The sequence below is a fragment of the Callorhinus ursinus genome, unplaced genomic scaffold, assembly GCF_003265705.2.
Source record: "Callorhinus ursinus isolate GAN/ISIS: 27379988/994484 unplaced genomic scaffold, GSC_fseal_2.0 scaffold13, whole genome shotgun sequence".
In the NCBI taxonomy this organism is placed as follows: domain Eukaryota; kingdom Metazoa; phylum Chordata; class Mammalia; order Carnivora; family Otariidae; genus Callorhinus; species Callorhinus ursinus.
In genome coordinates this window covers 31,953,531-31,970,142 of record NW_027397075.1, presented here as the reverse complement: position 1 = coordinate 31,970,142, position 16,612 = coordinate 31,953,531, and the positions used below count along the sequence as shown (strand labels likewise).

The 16,612-nt window shown below is 40.1% G+C and overlaps 1 protein-coding gene across 1 annotated transcript in view; it reads right to left on the bottom strand.

The window, feature by feature from the left end:
• Positions 1–5,798, bottom strand: part of KLHL20 (kelch like family member 20) — a 54,298-nt gene extending 48,500 nt beyond the window's left edge. Inside the window, exons 1-2 of the mRNA XM_025877903.2 lie at positions 5,660–5,798; positions 4,696–4,759 (exon numbers count right to left, since the gene is read on the bottom strand). Coding sequence (XP_025733688.1) covers positions 4,696–4,718 — 23 coding nt within the window. The 5' untranslated portion in view covers positions 4,719–4,759; positions 5,660–5,798. The remainder of the gene's footprint in view (positions 1–4,695; positions 4,760–5,659) is intronic.
• Positions 5,799–16,612: the final 10,814 nt, after the last annotated feature.

Sequence of the window (16,612 nt, the reverse complement as noted above, 5' to 3'; positions counted from 1 at the left end):
AAAGAAAGAAAGAAAGAAAGAAAGAAAGAAAGAAAGAAAGAAAGAAAAAGGGGAACTAATAAAAATGGTGGCAGGTTGTGATCTAAGAAGGGACAGCGAGTAAGAAAGTTTGTCCTAAGACAAACTTAGGACAGCCTCCCTAAGTAAATAACATTTCCACCCACCCAAATGTGTAAGTCACCTTCAGTAAGCCAGTAAGCCAGTAAGGACAGCCAGGCCCAAGAAAATGATGAGTAGCCAAAAAACTTCATTACCTTAAACTTTCAGTAAAAACCTGAGGTAGTCAATGGCTGTGGTCAATGGAGGTAAAGAAAGAGACAGTGAGTATGGACTATTTCTAGAATAAAGTTTACCTGTGAAAAGAAGAGACATCCAATACTATGTCAGTTTAAAGTTAAGGAATACTGGAAAATGATATATACTGATGTGAAGAATGAGGAGGGAGAAATTTTAAAATATAAAAGGGAAAGAATAAATGATGGAGTGAGATTCTTGAAGAGTGGGAGTGTATGGAACCAAAATACAGAGGAATGACTCTTAGACAAAAGGTAGAAGGGCTTACATAAGAGATCAGAGGAAGGGAGTGGGGTGGGAAAATAAGGTGGAAATGATACATTTATTTTATGGTAAGGAGGCATCAGGAGCTTGGAGAAGTTCATACCTGATGGCCCTTATTTTTTCTGTGAAGTTGCTATCAGTGAGAGGAGCAGTGACAGGATCACGAGAGAATGGGTGAAGATGTGACACAGCTGCTGTGGGGAATGAGTAAGCATTACCCAGGGACCTTCAGAATTACTGCTGGAGAACAATGTTGGCTCAAATAATATTACAGACTCTGATTACAGTAGCACAAATATCCCATGGCTGGTTTCATCCAGCAGTAATCAACCATTCAAATCAGGGAATATAAATGTTTACATTAATCAAGAGTTGGGAAATGCCATGAACAATCTAGGGAATTGAGTGATGGCTAGAAAATGGTTGAAGTGGTTGCAGAAGTGAACTGTATGAAAACAGAAGGGCCGAAGGCATGTTGATTGCAACTACATAAAAGAACTGATGGAATGGGCGTTTCACAGGTTATGCTCAGGAAAAAAGTTATGAGGATTTATGATTTCAGAGAGAGAGTTGTTCTCAGTGAGAGTAGGAATGAATCGCTGAAGTAAGTGAAGGTCAAAGTCACAAGAATTTAGGAAGTCGAGGAAATGTAGGCTAGGTAAAAGGATGGGTAATTTTTTTTTAAGATTTTATTTTTTTTAAAGGTTTTATTTATTTATTTGACAGACAAAGACACAGCGAGATAGGGAACACAAGCAGGGGGAGCGGGAGAGGGAGAAGCAGGCTTCCCGCCGAGCAGGGAGCCCGATGTGGGGCCTGATCCCAGGACCCTGAGATCATGACCAGAGCCGAAGGCAGACGCTTAATGACTGAGCCACCCAGGCGCCCCAAAGATTTTATTTATTCATTTGAGACACAGAGATACTGAGAGAGAGAGAGAGAGAGAGAATGAGCAGGGGGAGAGGCAGAGGGAGAAGGAGAAGCAGGCTCCCCGCCGAGCCAGGAGCCCAATGTGGGGCTTGATCCCAAGACCCTGGGATCATGACCTGAGCCAAAGGCAGACGCTTAACCATCTGAGCCACGCAGGTGCCCCAGGATGGGTAATTTCTATGAATATTGATATCTCCTAATAGTGACAATAGCCAAATCATGTGCAGGTAGGAAGCATAAGCCAAAGAACAGATCAGGTATCTTAAATACACTTCATGTTTACCAAAGGAATGTTACAAATTTTGGTACCTCCCTAAGTAAATAACATTTCCACTCACCCAAATGTGTAAGTCACCTTCAAATTTCAGGGCTATCATGTCACACATTCCTTAGACCTTCTATTCCAAAGGTAATATTAATTGAGGAAAGAGCCATCTTCTGGGAAACAGGCACATTTTTTGTGAGACTATAGACTGGAATAATCTCTCAGGAAGGAAATTTGTCAGTATCTACCAAAATTTAAAAACACACATACTTTTTGGGCAGTTCTACACCTAAGAATTTATTCTATACATACACAGTTCGGCAAAAACCACTGACAAGGATAGTCACTGCAGAACTGGTTATAACAGCAAAATAACTTAAATGTCTCTGAAAAGGACTGGTTAACTATGGCACCTACAGACAATGAAATACTATGTAACTATTAAAAAGAATATGGTGGGTCTATATGTATTTGTCACCATCTAGAAAATAATGTGGGAAGTGAAAAAAGAAAGAGAAAAATGTGCATGATATGCTGACATTAGTGTTTTCACAAAAAGAGATATTCTATATATGATTGTATATGTATTATAACATCTACAAAAAATGCGTAAGAAACTGTTTATAGTGGTGGCCTATAAAGAGGAGAACTGGGAGCTGGGGTTGGCATTGGGAGACTTATTTTTCACTGAATATCTTACTGTATCTTTTAAATTTTGTATCTATACACATTTAAGCATTAGAATACCTTTAACAATAGTTTTCAATCTTCCTCTCGTTCATATTTTTTGGCAGGGGGCACTCAGAGTAGCCTGCAGATATTGTGTGGTCATTTGAATTACTATTCAGTAATCATTAGGTGCCAGGGATACAAACATATGGAAGACATATGAGACTCAAAGAGCTTATATCCTAGTAGGGAGAATGAACATGTATTCAAATAATCTTAGTATACAGTTACTTCTCATTCAAAGCTTCTCCAATAGCAGCTAAGTATAAAATTAACCAACATTACTTTACAGAGACTGCCTTCTGGGCTGCAGCAGCAAAAATAACAGCCCAAATACAGAAAGGTGACTTAATGTAAGCAAAAGTAAAATTAAATCAGAGAGCAATGGTAGGCTGGGCTCTGGCCATGTGATGGTGATGAAGAAAGAGCTGTGTAGTTTAAAAGTTAATGCCACCAGAATTCCCCAACTTGATTTTTTTAAAAAAGATTTTATTTATTTATTAAAGAGAGAGAGAGAGAGAGAGAGAAACAGCTTGAGCATGAGCTGGGGGAGGGGTAGAGGGAGAGGAAGAAGCTCCCTGCTAAGCAGGGAGCCTGATGTGGGGCTGGATCCCAGGACCCTGAGATCATGACCCCAGCCCAAGGCAGATGCTTAACTGAGCCACCCAGGCACCCCCCCCAACTTGATTTTTGAATAACTGGCAGTATTATATAATAAAACAAGAAAAAAGAGAGTAGGTATGAATGATTAAGTGAATATTTTACATAGAAATTACTGATAAACCAAAAACATTCCCACGCTGTGCCTTCCCTTTTAAAAAAATAATAAGCTCTTACTTTAGCAATTACATAAGACATGACATTTATGGCAGCTGAGGAAGAGAAGCAATCAGTGGTTTTTTGTAACCATGATAAAGGACGAAGTGGTAAGGCATTTAATATATATATATTTTTAAAGATTTATTTATTTATTTGAAAGAGAAAGAATGAGAGAGAGAGAGAGAACACATGAGGGGGGGAGGGTCAGAGGGAGAAGCAGACTCCCTGCCAAGCAGGGAGCCCGATGCGGGACTCGATCCAGGGACTCCAGGATCATGACCTGAGCCAAAGGCAGATGCTCAACCAACTGAGCCACCCAGGCGCCCATTTAATATATTTTTGTTAATTTCTTCATGTACTCTGCAGTCAAATATTATTCCTACTTGGAGTTAGATACAAATAAGATAATGACATTTATTACATCCACAACATCTTTTCATCTGGAGATCTCAAAGCACTTGCAAGCACCCATTAGTTCCCAATATCCTGGTCAGATACATTAGAAAAGTAAATTAGGACACAGAGAAGGCGAATAGCTCAAGGTCAATTAAAAAAATCAATAACAGATTTGGAAAAAGATATTCTGGTTCTTGCTCCTGGTTCTAAGTCATAAGTCATACCCCCATCATGAAACGTTTCTTCTCTTAAGAGGGTCTGCCAGAGCTGTTTCTCTTTGATGTTAAATAACATTTGATTACGTACAGTTCAATAGATGTAAAATGAGTTTAAATAACAAAGAAAGAACTAGGCTGATTTTGTTTTGATAAGGACTCGAGATCTATCTGTTAGAAAAGATTAAGAAAAAACATTCTAAATTCTAGAATTGGGAGGGCTTATAATTGTCTATATTTTCTTACACTCTATTCTATTTTTCTATGGGCGAAGTTATTATGTCCAATACCTTTTTAGTCCTTCAACAATCTTTCCTGCAATGCAGCTATTTTACTTCACAGAACAAATGTATTATTGATCATCAATGAAATAACCAAAACCATAATTAGATATACAGGACAGTGTGTTACAAATAATTATTATTCTTCTACAGCAACAGAACCTTTTACATTCTATAGATAATTGAAGACTAATGAACCCGTAGAGTATCATATTATACTTAATGGTTATTTATCACAAAAAATACCATGCAAAAAGGAAAATTTAAATGTTAGTAACTACCTAAGATTCAGAACGCCCTTTAGAAATTTAAGTACTATACTGGACCCTTATTTCAAAAGTGATTAATTCCTGATAATAGTTTTTATTTACTTTAGAACAAGAATCATTAGTTCCAAGCAGAATTTGGTAAAGTTTGAAAACCTTTAAAAAAATTAAATGAAGTCCTGAATTATTACGTGAATTTCAATCAGTGAACGAAGGTTTTCTTCCTAAAAGCCTACCTGCGCATTGGCTTTCCTTCCATGCACCATGAAAAGTACCCTTCACCACACTCTAAAGCCGAACCTAAGACAATAGAAAAGCAGTAACTTAATAAAAAACTATTTTTGATCTTTCCAGTAACAATCTCAATATAATCATTTCGTTCAATGATAAAGAATTTTATATTACACCACAAGAGTTTATTCATAACATAAGCTTTATTTAGTGTCTTTAAGATGACTATCCTTACCCTGGATATGGACATGGAATGCTAAAACGAGTATAAGTGAAGGTGAGGGAAAGTGGGCTATACAGTCCTGATTGCTAAGGTTAGTCAGGTCTCTCTTCAAGAAGTGCTTTAAGACGTTTAACTCTGATCTCACCATCAAGTATACCTACAGAACATTTACCAGATACCCACAGCAGTACTGACATGATAGATCGGATAGGGAACACGCAGGTTTAACAACAGATCTGAAGCTCTAACTTGTCCCGAAGTGACAGGAGCAGGGGGCAGCATTTGCCTTTAAAAACAACTCCGCTTCCGACTGCCGGGCAGCACGAACAGGGCAGATAAGCTCTGGTTCCAGACTAACATTCTCGTTACAAGCCCTTCCCTCAGTGCCCGAAACAATACCCACCACCCACTTGGAAGAACTCGCTAGGTCCCGAGGGTTAAATGGGACGCACAGTACCCATTTCCTTCCCCCCGAATTCCAGCCCTTGTCCCGGGAAGCTGTCCAGGGTGAGAACCCCAGCGCCTCCCCGGCCTCCGGGGTGGCGCTGTCAGCCAGCTCGGCACAGTCTAATGCCCCGCGAGGCCCAGCCCCAGAGCCCCAAGAACCCCTTCTCGGCACCGACTGACAGACGGCGGACGAAGTACGGCCCCCTACCCCACCCGTCACCTCAGCAACTTAGGACAAGATTTGCAAAGCAAGCCCTGGACGCTGTCCACTGTCCCCTGCTCTAAGGCGGCTAACTTACCGGCTCTGTCACTTTCTTCTCTGCCGCCGCCCCCTCAGCCTCCTCCACCACCGCCCCCTCTCTGCTTGCTTCTCAGCCGCCGCTAGCGCAAGCGGGATGCAGATCCTCGAGCTATTTCCTCCCCACCTCTCTCTTCTCTTCAGCAGCGGAAGTGGTCCTGCTCCTAAGTCGTTCCCTCTGGAACCCATATAGCCCACCCAAAGGTTCCGGTGTGGCTCAGGAAGTAGCCGCGCCCTTTGCTGGGGATCCCTATAACCTCAAAGACTGTCTTCGAATCCGGTTCCTTCTATTCTGAGGGTGACCACTTTGCGAGTTCACAGCTGATCTGGCAGTATTTGAATACTGAAGGCTCCTCCTTTCTTCTTTGTTTTCCCCAGCAGAAGGCAACAGAAAGATGGGTGTAATCACAGAAAGCTAGGAATTTTGATATATTTGTATCTGGTGGGTCTCCTATTGCACAATATAGGCACAATGTTGTCCGTAATTGTGGATTGCATGATTGGCGCGTGCATAAGCGGTGTCGACCTATTAAGCCCCTCCTACGTGCAAGCGGCTCACAATACACGGCCAAATCAGAAAAAGACCTGATCTTCCAGATTTCCCACAGTTTAGCTTTCAAAATACCAAGGTTTTATCCACTTTACCGAAGACAAACAGGAGAAAAACAAAAAGTGTTTTGTCCAAATACTTTATCCAGACATTTCAAACACTTCTGTGAACTCGTTTTAGTCTTAAGGGGAAAAATTCCTTTTCAATTTGCCCCCTTTTTTTTTTTTTTAAGATTTTATTGATTTGAGAGAGAGCGAGAGAGAGACTGTGAGAGCAAGCACAATTCGGGGCAGAGGGAGAGGGAGAAGCAGACTCCGGGCTGAGCAGGGAGCCTGATGCCAGGCTGGATCCCAGGACCCTGAGATCATGACCTGAGCCAAAGGCAGAGGCTTAACCGACTGAGCCACCCAGGCGCCCTTTAACTTGTCCTTTGCCTGATTTTACCAGAGCATACAGCCATCTGATTATTACTATATATTTTGAAAATAAACAAGTGATAGGGTAAGGGATACAATTTCAGTAATATCAGTGAAAGACTGTCGCTGGTTTCCTGATAACTTCCAGGCTTAAGCATGAATTTAATCAGATTTTCTTTAGATTTTCTTCACATGAGATTGACATGTTTGTCCAGTTGTTTCTGAAAAGGAAAGAATACCTTTTGTTAATTAGGTTGTAGTGGGAAATGTATGGCCTTTAGATCCAGATGCCCATAGTTTCAAATCCTAGTCCTCTGACTGACCGGCTTTCTGATCTTGGTCAAAGTTCTTCATCTCCTAAGCATTAGTTTTCTTTGTGTAAAAGAATAATAATACCTTTTTTTTAAAAGATTTTATTTATTTATTTATTTGAGAGAGAGAATGAGAGAGAGAGAGAGCATGAGAGGGGGGAGGGTCAGAGGGAGAAGCAGACTCCCTGCTGAGCAGGGAGCCCGATGCGGGACTCGATTCCGGGACTCCGGGATCATGACCTGAGCCGAAGGCAGTCGCTTAACCAACTGAGCCACCCAGGCGCCCTAATACCTTTTTTTTTAAAGTTGTTTTGAGAAGTAAATGATAATGAAGATCATGTTGTGTGTCTGGCATTTAGTAGGCACTCAACAAATGTTAGCTTTGTTTCCTCTTCCAATGCTACTTACTTAAATGGACTTATTTATTAAATGAGCACCTATTGTATGCCAAGTACTACTCTGGGCTTTGGAACTATAATCATGAAGGAGATAGACAACATTCTGAAGTTCTACTAATCATTTATGTGGTTGACTTTCTAACATCTTTTCCATTATGAGTAATTGGTCTACACCATCTCCATGCAAATGACCCAATACTGACTAATGAAAAATTGGAGAAAATCTAATGGGGACTGTGGAGAAAGACTTCCTACCAATTTTAGAAAAGATATAGGAAGAGATAGCATCTTTTCTCTCTGGCCATTGTTGGGTTTGTATGTGACACCTGGAACCACTGCAACCATTTTGCAACCATGAGGGAAGCCAGAGGAGAATGAAGCTAGACAATAAAGATGGTAGAACATAGAGACTGAAAGAATTTGGGTCCTTGAATGTCATTTAAAAATTATTTATTTGCGAGAGAGAGAGAGAGAGAGAGCAGGGGGAGGAGCAGAGGGTGAAAAGAGGGAGAATCTCAAGAAGACTGTCCACTGAGTGCAGAGCCTGCTGTGGGGCTCTATCTCAAGAGTTGGATGCTTAGCCAACTGAGTCAACCAGGCGCCCCTTAAATGTCATTTTTAAATTACTCATTCTCCCTTGCCCAGAGACTTCCCTATTGTTGGACATCTAGTCATATGAGATAATAAATTTCATATTTTAAAGTGAGTTGGGGGTTTCTATTACCTTTAGCTAGAGCATACTAATTCATATAAAAGGTTATAGACAATAAACAAGTGAACAAATAAGCAAAATAATTTCAGTCAGTGGCAAATGCTATCTAGGAGGAAGATAAACAGAGTTCGGGTGCCTGGGTGGCTCAGTCGTTAAGCGTCTGCCTTCGGCTCAGGTCATGATCCCAGGGTCCTGGGATCAAACCCCGCATCGGGCTCCCCGCTCCGCGGGAAGCCTGCTTCTCCCTCTCCCACTCCCCCTGCTTCTGTTCCCTCTCTCGCTGTGTCTCTCTCTGTCAAATAAATAAATAAAATCTTAAAAAAAAGAAGATAAACAGAGTAATGTTATGGAGAGTGACTTAGTTGGGGAAAGGAGAGGCTAGTTTATTTTTTTATTAAAAATTTTTTATGTGAGTGTAGTTGACACACAATGTTACATTAGTTTCAGGTGTACAACATAGTAATTAAACATCTCTATACATTATGCTATGCTCACCACATATGTACATACCACTTGTCCTGTTACATCGCTATTACAGTATCATTGGCTATATTCTCCATGCTGTACCTTTTATTCCCATGACTTATTCATTCCATAACTTTGCTTATATCTCCCACTCCCCTTCATCCATTTTGCCCATTGCCCCATGCTCCTTCCCTCTGGCAACAAAAACAAAATAACTATCTAATTAAAAAATGGGCAGAAGATCTGAATAGACATTTTTCCAAACAAGACATATAGATGGCCAACAGGTACGTGAAAAGATGTTCAACATCCACTAATCATCAGGAAAATACAAATCAAAACCACAATGAGATATCCTCACACCTGTTAGAATGGCTTTTATCAAAAAGACAAGAAGTAACAAGTGTGATGAGGATATGGAGAAAAGAAAACCTTTGTGCATTGCTGGTGGGAGTGTAAATTGGTGCAGCCATTATGGAAAACTCAAAAAACTAAAAATGGGGCTACCATATGATCCAGCAATTTCATCTGGGTACTTATCTAAAGTAAACAAAAACACTAATTTGAAAAGACACATGTACTCCCATGTTCATTGCAACATTATTTATAATAGCTAAGATATGGAAACAACCTAAGTGTTCACTAATGGATGAATAGATAAAGAAAGTATAGTATACATATACAATGGAATATCAAGGTAAAGTCTTGCCCTGGTTCAAGAAGAAAGTTAATAATGCTGTGTTATTTCCACAGGACAGGAATTTTGTAATACATGTAAATACATGTAAAGTACTTAGGAGATCCCTGGCACATCAGAGATGCTCAATAAATGCAATTACCTGGATTTTTAAATGAAAAATCCAATGGAAAGCTCTGTGACTCAGGTCATAAAAGAAGTCATCTGGAAGAAATTACTATGAAATAATTAAGATATAAAAATTTGTATTAAAAAAAAGAAAGATGGAGTAACAGGGACCAAATTTCCCTTCCCACTAAGAAAAACTAAAAACTGGACAAAATATATGAAACAACAGTTTTCAGGCAGCACAGAATAGTGAACCCTGAGAGAGCTGGCACAAACAAGGTGATCTTACTATTGCCCCAGCTTATTGCTTGGATATTTTGCCACAGAGCAGGGAAGGAGAACCCAGGTGGTGCCTGAAAACCTCCCTCAAGTGATGAGATAAAGTTAGGAGTCTGGGCAGACCAACACGGCTAGAGTTTGCAGCCCAGAGTACCAAAGAGGGAAGAGCTACACTAAGAGTTCCAGAGAGCTTCAGAGGATTCCTCTTGAATCTTTTCCGGGCTGTACTGAGATATAACTGACATAGACATTGTGTAAATTTAAGGTTGTACCCCCTTGAATCTTAGTCTGAGTGCTGATCAGCATATGCATGTGATGAAAGTAAGTAAGGCCAGGGAAGATACTACCTGAAAGGATTAGAAGAAACAATCTATGGAGTGTATATGGGGTGAAAAATTCAGAGTGAAAAATTCTCATAATTCACAAGGCATTGGGTAAAATACTTAAAAGAGTGTAGTGTTAGCATTGGGACAAATTTAGCCTTAGATTAAAGGATCAAATTGTTTCCAAGTAATTTAACTGCAGTCCAGAACAGAGTTTAGGAATATTTATAGAAATAAAAAAAACTATGCAACCCTGACCAAAGTAACAATCACAATGTTTGGTATCTAATTAAAAACTACATAGCATTCAAAGAAGCAGGAAAACGTGGCACATACTGAGGAGAAAAGTTAATCAATGGAAGCAGACACAGAAATGCACAGGGGATAAAATTAAGAGACAGGGATATAAAAAGAGTTTATTAAAACTATATTCCATATGTTCAAGGAGGTAAAGGAACATGTCAAGGAGAGACACAGAGGATATAAAGAAAGACTCAAAATTCTAGAGATGAAAACAAAAATGTATGAGATGAGTCACTGGATGAGACTAAAAACAAATCAGGTATTACAGGAACAAAGATTGGTGAATTTGAAGGTACAACAATAGAAACCAAAATGAAACGAGAGAGAGACTAAAGAAAATGAACAAAGCGTCATGAGTTGAGGAATAACTTAAAGTGGCTTAATATATGTGTAAATGGAGTTCCCGAAAAAGAGGCAGGGATGGGATAGCATAAAAAATATGTGAAGAGAGATTGGTTGAGAAGTTTTAAAATTTGATGAAAACTGTAACTCCACAGATCTAGGAAGCTCAATAATCTCTGAGTACAAGATATGTGAAGAAAACAACACCAGTGCATATCTAATCAAATTGCTTAAAACCAATAATAAGGAGGAAATCTTAAAAGCAGACAAAGAAAAGAGACACGTTATATGCAAAGGAACAAAAATAAGAATGACAACAGGTTTTTTCATAGGAAACAATGTAAGCCAGAAGACTAACACAATATCTTTAAAGTATTGAAGAAGAAAACTGTCAACTTAGAATTCTATACCTAGCAAGAATATATTTCAAAAATGAAAGGCAAAATAAAGATTTTTCTGAGACATACAAAAGCTGAAGGAATTAATCACTAACAGATTTACACTACAAGAAATGTTAAAGAAAACCTCATATATAGAAAGATAATGATAGGGTGCCTGGGTTAAGTGTCCAACTCTTGATTTCAGCTTAGATCATGATCTCAGGGTTGTGAGACTGAGTCCATGTCAGGCTCCACACTGGGTGTGGAGCCAGCTTAGGATTCTCTCTCTCCCTCTGCCCCTCCCTCTATCCCCCTTTCTAAAAAAAAAAAAGAAAAAGAAAAAGAAAGAAAGGAAGGAAGGAAAGAAGGACGGAAGGAAGAAAATGGTACTCTGTGGAAATCTGGACCTACATAAAGGAGCAAAAACTACCAGAAATGGTAAATATGTGAGTAAATATAAAATAATATTTTCTCATGTTTAATCTCTTTTGAGATTAATGATTGTTTAAAACAAAAATGATAACAATGTTTGCTTGGGTTTATAATACATGCAGAAGTGAAATGAGTGGCAACAATAACAAAGGCCAAGAGGGGGGAAATGGAAGTATACTGTTGTAAGTTTCTTTTTTTTTTAAGATTTATTTTATTTATTTTAGAGGTGAAGGAGGGGCAAAGGACAGGGAGAGAGAATCTGAAGCAGACTCCCCACTGAATGTGGAACCAATGTGGGGCTTGATCTCACAACTCTGAGATCATGACCTGAGCCAAAATCAAGAGCTGGCCACTTAACTGACTGAGACGTCCAGATACCCCATAAGTTTCTTTCTTTCTTTTTTGAAGGAGATAGAATTTTATTGAATACACTGTAAGGGTGCAGCGGGCATGACAGCAAAGGAGAGACTGTCTGCCGGGAGGCAGGGGAGGAGGGTAATAGTTAAGGGAGGGGGTAGTGAGGAGGTTATGGGAATGTATGGAAATTTCCTTTTTTGGTTACTGTGCCTGGTTGTAAGTAGCCCATTGGTCATTTAGGGCTTATGGCTATTTTGAGGTGGGTCACCTAATGAGCCTGTTTACATTCAGCCCAGTGGTCACTGTGGGCCCTTTTACTTTACTGGGGTTTCCACTGCTCAAGCCTTTTTCCTAAAAGCAACCTCTACATTCCCCCGGACAGATGGACAATGACAAATCTTTAGCATTTGAGCAGAGGTCTCATCTTCAGCAGTTGCTTCATGCTGGACGGGGTGGGGGTGGGAGAGGCTGTCCCTACCTAAACTTGTCAGTCCGTCAGGGGTTCTGTGCAGTTACAGACTGGAGCATTGTATTATATTGATGTGCTGATAGATGATTTGAGTGAAATTCCTTGGCGGCCAGGTCCATGGGATTTAGGGGGAGAGGATCATCCAATGGTATGGGTTGGAATCCTTATTGAACCAACATTCGTACATGGAATTGTTGGATTCACTCAGACGTGTAGATCGAGATGGCAGCTGGATCTGTGGGAACAAAGGAAAAAAAGTGGGAGCCTGAAAGAAGTGAAGTGGCTGAAAGCCAGCCAGCATCAGGAAAGGGTCCCACCCGAGTCTGTAATGTGTGAGGAATTGCCTTGGACAAGCTTAGGAAGGAAGGCCTCAGAAGGACAGAGTGGGAGAGGAGAGGAAAAGGGTCCTTGGCCATCACAGGTTTGGGCAGTCTGATCTGTTCACCCTCAGACCTTCAGATCATACCAGGGAGCTTCCCTGGCCAGAGATTTTCAGTTGTCTGAGGAGTACTAGGGTTAGACTACTAAAGGGCTAAAAAGAGAAAGGAGAGGGAGGGAAGGATCCTTCCAAAGACAAGAAGGGAAATCCCTCACCCTTTCAGGCAAGAGCTGTCTGGTTGGTTCCTCCTGGGGCTTCAGTCCTCACCTAGGATTAAACTTGATTGGAGGTTGTCAGTTCTCCAAGGAGTACTAGAGTGGTCTACAGTGGCAAAGTCCCAAGAAATTCCCGGACAATCTGGGAAAGTCCTGAGCTAGCAGAGGTTCCCATGAGGGCCACCAAATGTGGGGCATCCCAATCGAGTGGAGGCCAGTGGCATGGGCAATGAAAGAATTCACCGAAGGCAGAATGAAGGAGATAGAAGTTTATTGAATATACTGCAAGGGAGTAGCGTGCAGGACAAAGGAGAGACTGTCTGCTTGTAAGGATCTTATATATATATAAAAGGGTTTTAATTTTATTTTACAGTGGACTTGTATAATATAAACTCTAAAGTGACCACAAAGGACTGCAACAAAACAAAAAAGTATAACTAATAAGCCAAAAAAGGAGATATAATGAAGTCATATAATATACTAAATTTATCTAAAAGAAGATAAAAAAAAGATGAAAAAGAGAATGAAGAATGAATGGGACAATTACAAAACAAATAGCAAGATAGTGGATTAAAAACTCAAACATATCATAGTCACAGTAAATATAAAGAGACTAAACACTCCGGTTAAAAGGTAGAGATGATCAGATTGGATTTAAAAAAAGCAAGAATCAACTGGATCTTCCCTATAAGAAACTCACTTTAAATATAAAAATGTATAGAGAATATTATAATAAACACATTATATCCACAATTTAGTTTAAGAAATAAAATGTCAAAGATACAATTGAAGCACCCTATCTCTTCCCATTTGTTGTCTTACCTTCTTTCATCACAAAGTAAACATCATTCCAAAGTTATTGCTTTACCATTCCTATGCATTTTGTGTTTATTTTGACCAAAAATGCATATGCAGTGTGTGTGCATATGGTTTTAAACTTTACATAAATGATATCAAAGTGAATGTATTCTGCAACTTGCTTTTATCACTCAACTTTGTCAATGAAGATTTATCCATGTTAATCAATGAAGGTCCAACTTAGTGATTCATAAACTGTGACCAACAGCATCAGCATTACTTGGGAAATGCAAATTTTTTTTTTTAAAGATTATTTATTTATTTATTTGACACAGAGAGAGACAGATAGAGAGAGAGCACAAGCAGGGGGAGCAGCAGAGGGAGAGAGAGAAGCAGGCTTCCCGCCGAGCAGGGAGCCCAATGCGGGGCTCGAACCCAGGACCCTGAGACCATGACCTGAGCTGAAGGCAGAGGCTTAACCGACTGAGCCACCCAGGCGCCTCGGGAAATGCAAATTCTTGAGCCCTCCCACTGACCTCCTGAATCAGAAACTTTGGAGGTGAGGCCCAGTGATCTGTTTTAACAAGTCCTCTGGGTAATTGTAATGCATGTTAAAGTTTGAAATCCAGCACTCTATTTATTTTCACTGCTATATAGTATTTCATTATATGACTATACCAGAGATTTTAAAAGATCTATTATCCTGCAGATGGATATTTTGACTATTTCCAGTTTTGCCTATTACAATGCTACAATGTAAATTCTTGCATATGCTCCCTTGTATACATCTGTAAGGGTTTCTCTAGGATAGGGAGTATGAGTAAAATTGCTGGGTTGTGTGCTATGTATATCTTCAACTTTACTGGCACTAGCCAAATTGCTCTCTAAAGTGGTTGTTCTGTTTTACAACAACAACTACTACTATTACTGCTACTACTACTAGCAAATCCTTGTGTAGCATGAACCACATGCTGGATGTTGTTCTAAGAGCTTTTCTTAACTCATTAATACTCACACTAGTCTTCTTGAGTTAGGAGCTATTATATTATTATCATCATCTCAATTTTACAGATGGCACCAAATGTTAATGAACTTGGTCAAAGTCAGGGCAAGCCAAAGAGACAAGAGTCAGGACTTGAGACCATACAAAATGGCTCTAGATTCTTTGCTTTCAGCTACAGTGCTATGCTGCGTCTCCTACTAGCCGTGTATGAAGGTTCTTATTGGTCTACATTATCATTACGCTTTGTGATTCCCAACTTTAAATGTGTTTTGCCAATCTGATGGGTATAAAAGGGTAATTCACTGTGGTTTAGATGCACTTTCCTCTGATGGCTAGTGCAGTCAAGGCAACTTTTCATATTTGTCGCTGGCATTCAGGTTTCTCTTCTATGAATTGCCTGTTGTAATAAAACATCTTCCAAGGTGATCCTTAGATTCATTCATAACATGAGAAAATGATAATGAGGGAGGTATAAAAATGTTAAGGAATGCTGCCAAGCAATGCCTGAATTTTCAAACCCTTAGCCAGGACAAGAGCAGTCCCTCCTACTTTTGTAAAGCTATGATTCATTCTCCAACCCACTGTGATCTGGTTTGTGCTTCTGCTAACTCTGTTTCTTTTTAAAGTGGAGAAGTTTAGTGTAAATCAACCCTTTCTATATATGTCAAGGCCTAGAGAACTCCATTTAGAAATACGAGTGCAAAAAACCTGGCATTTGCAACAACTGAGAGATTTTTGTCACCCTCAGTTAAAGTGTGCCCATGGGGAGACTGCATTTCTTTTCTTTTTTAATTAATTAATTAATTAATTAATTTTTAAAAAGATTTTTACTTATTTGAGAGAGAGAGAGAGAGAGAGCACAAGCAGGGGGAGCTGCAGAGAGAGAGAGGGACAAGCAGGCTCCTCACCGAGCGGGACCTTTGGATCCCAGGACCTCGGGATCACGACTGAAGGCAGACACTTAACTGACTGAGCCACCCAGGTGCCCCGGAGCCTGCATTTCTAGTTGAAAATATCCTAAAATAGATTTTTATCTGGATTGGGTATGAGGCAGTAACAACAGCCAAACAGTTCATCGAGTTGCTTACAGTCTTTCAATTAGAAATTACACATTGTTCGCTGTGTATAAAATATTGTGTTTGGATCCAAGGTTCAGCAGTAAACAAGACCCACAGGTTTCCTTGTTTTATGGAATTTCCATTCTTGCGGAGACATTCTAAAACTAAACCATGAGTTGTGCAATTAGTTGTTTAATTACTGTTGGGATAATTGTCTGAAAAAGACCCACCACATGCTAAGGAAACTATGTAGTAAGAAGCCCAGACCCGGTCTAGAGGGTATGGGAAGGTGTGTTGGGGAGTTTCTAAGATGGCTCCTGTCTTAGTCCAGGATGCCACAACAAAGTACCACAAACTAGTGGCTTAAACAACGGAAATGTATAGTTCTGGAGGCTGGGAAGCCTAAGATCAAGGTGTCAGCTGATTTGGTTTCTGGTGAGTTTTCTTCCTGGCTTGTAGATGGCTGCCTTCTTACTGTGTCCCCGAAGGGCAGAGAGAGAGAGAGAGAGAGGGAGAGAGAGATAAAGGGTTGGGGTGGGGAGAAGGTAGAGGAGAGCTCCTTTCTGGTGTCTCTTCTTATAAGGACATGAATCCTGTCGGATTTGGGCCCTACCCTTATTATCTCATTTAATTTTAATTACCTCCTTATTGGCCCTATCTCCAAATATAGTCACAATAAGATTTAGAGCTTCAACATATGAACTGGGGGTGGGAGTGGGGCATGTAATCCAATCTATAATAACCCCCAATGTTCCTCTGCCTCAGAGTATTCATGCCCATGTGTAATTCCCTTGAGGGTAGGTTGCACCTAGTAACTAACTAATAGAAGACTTAGTGATGAAATGTTACTTCCGAGATTAGTTTACAAAAGGACTGGAGCTTCTGATGCAATGTCATCTCTCTCTTGCTGACTGTTGGCCAGAAGCCTCTATCAGTTCCTCGCCATGAGAACCTCTCCA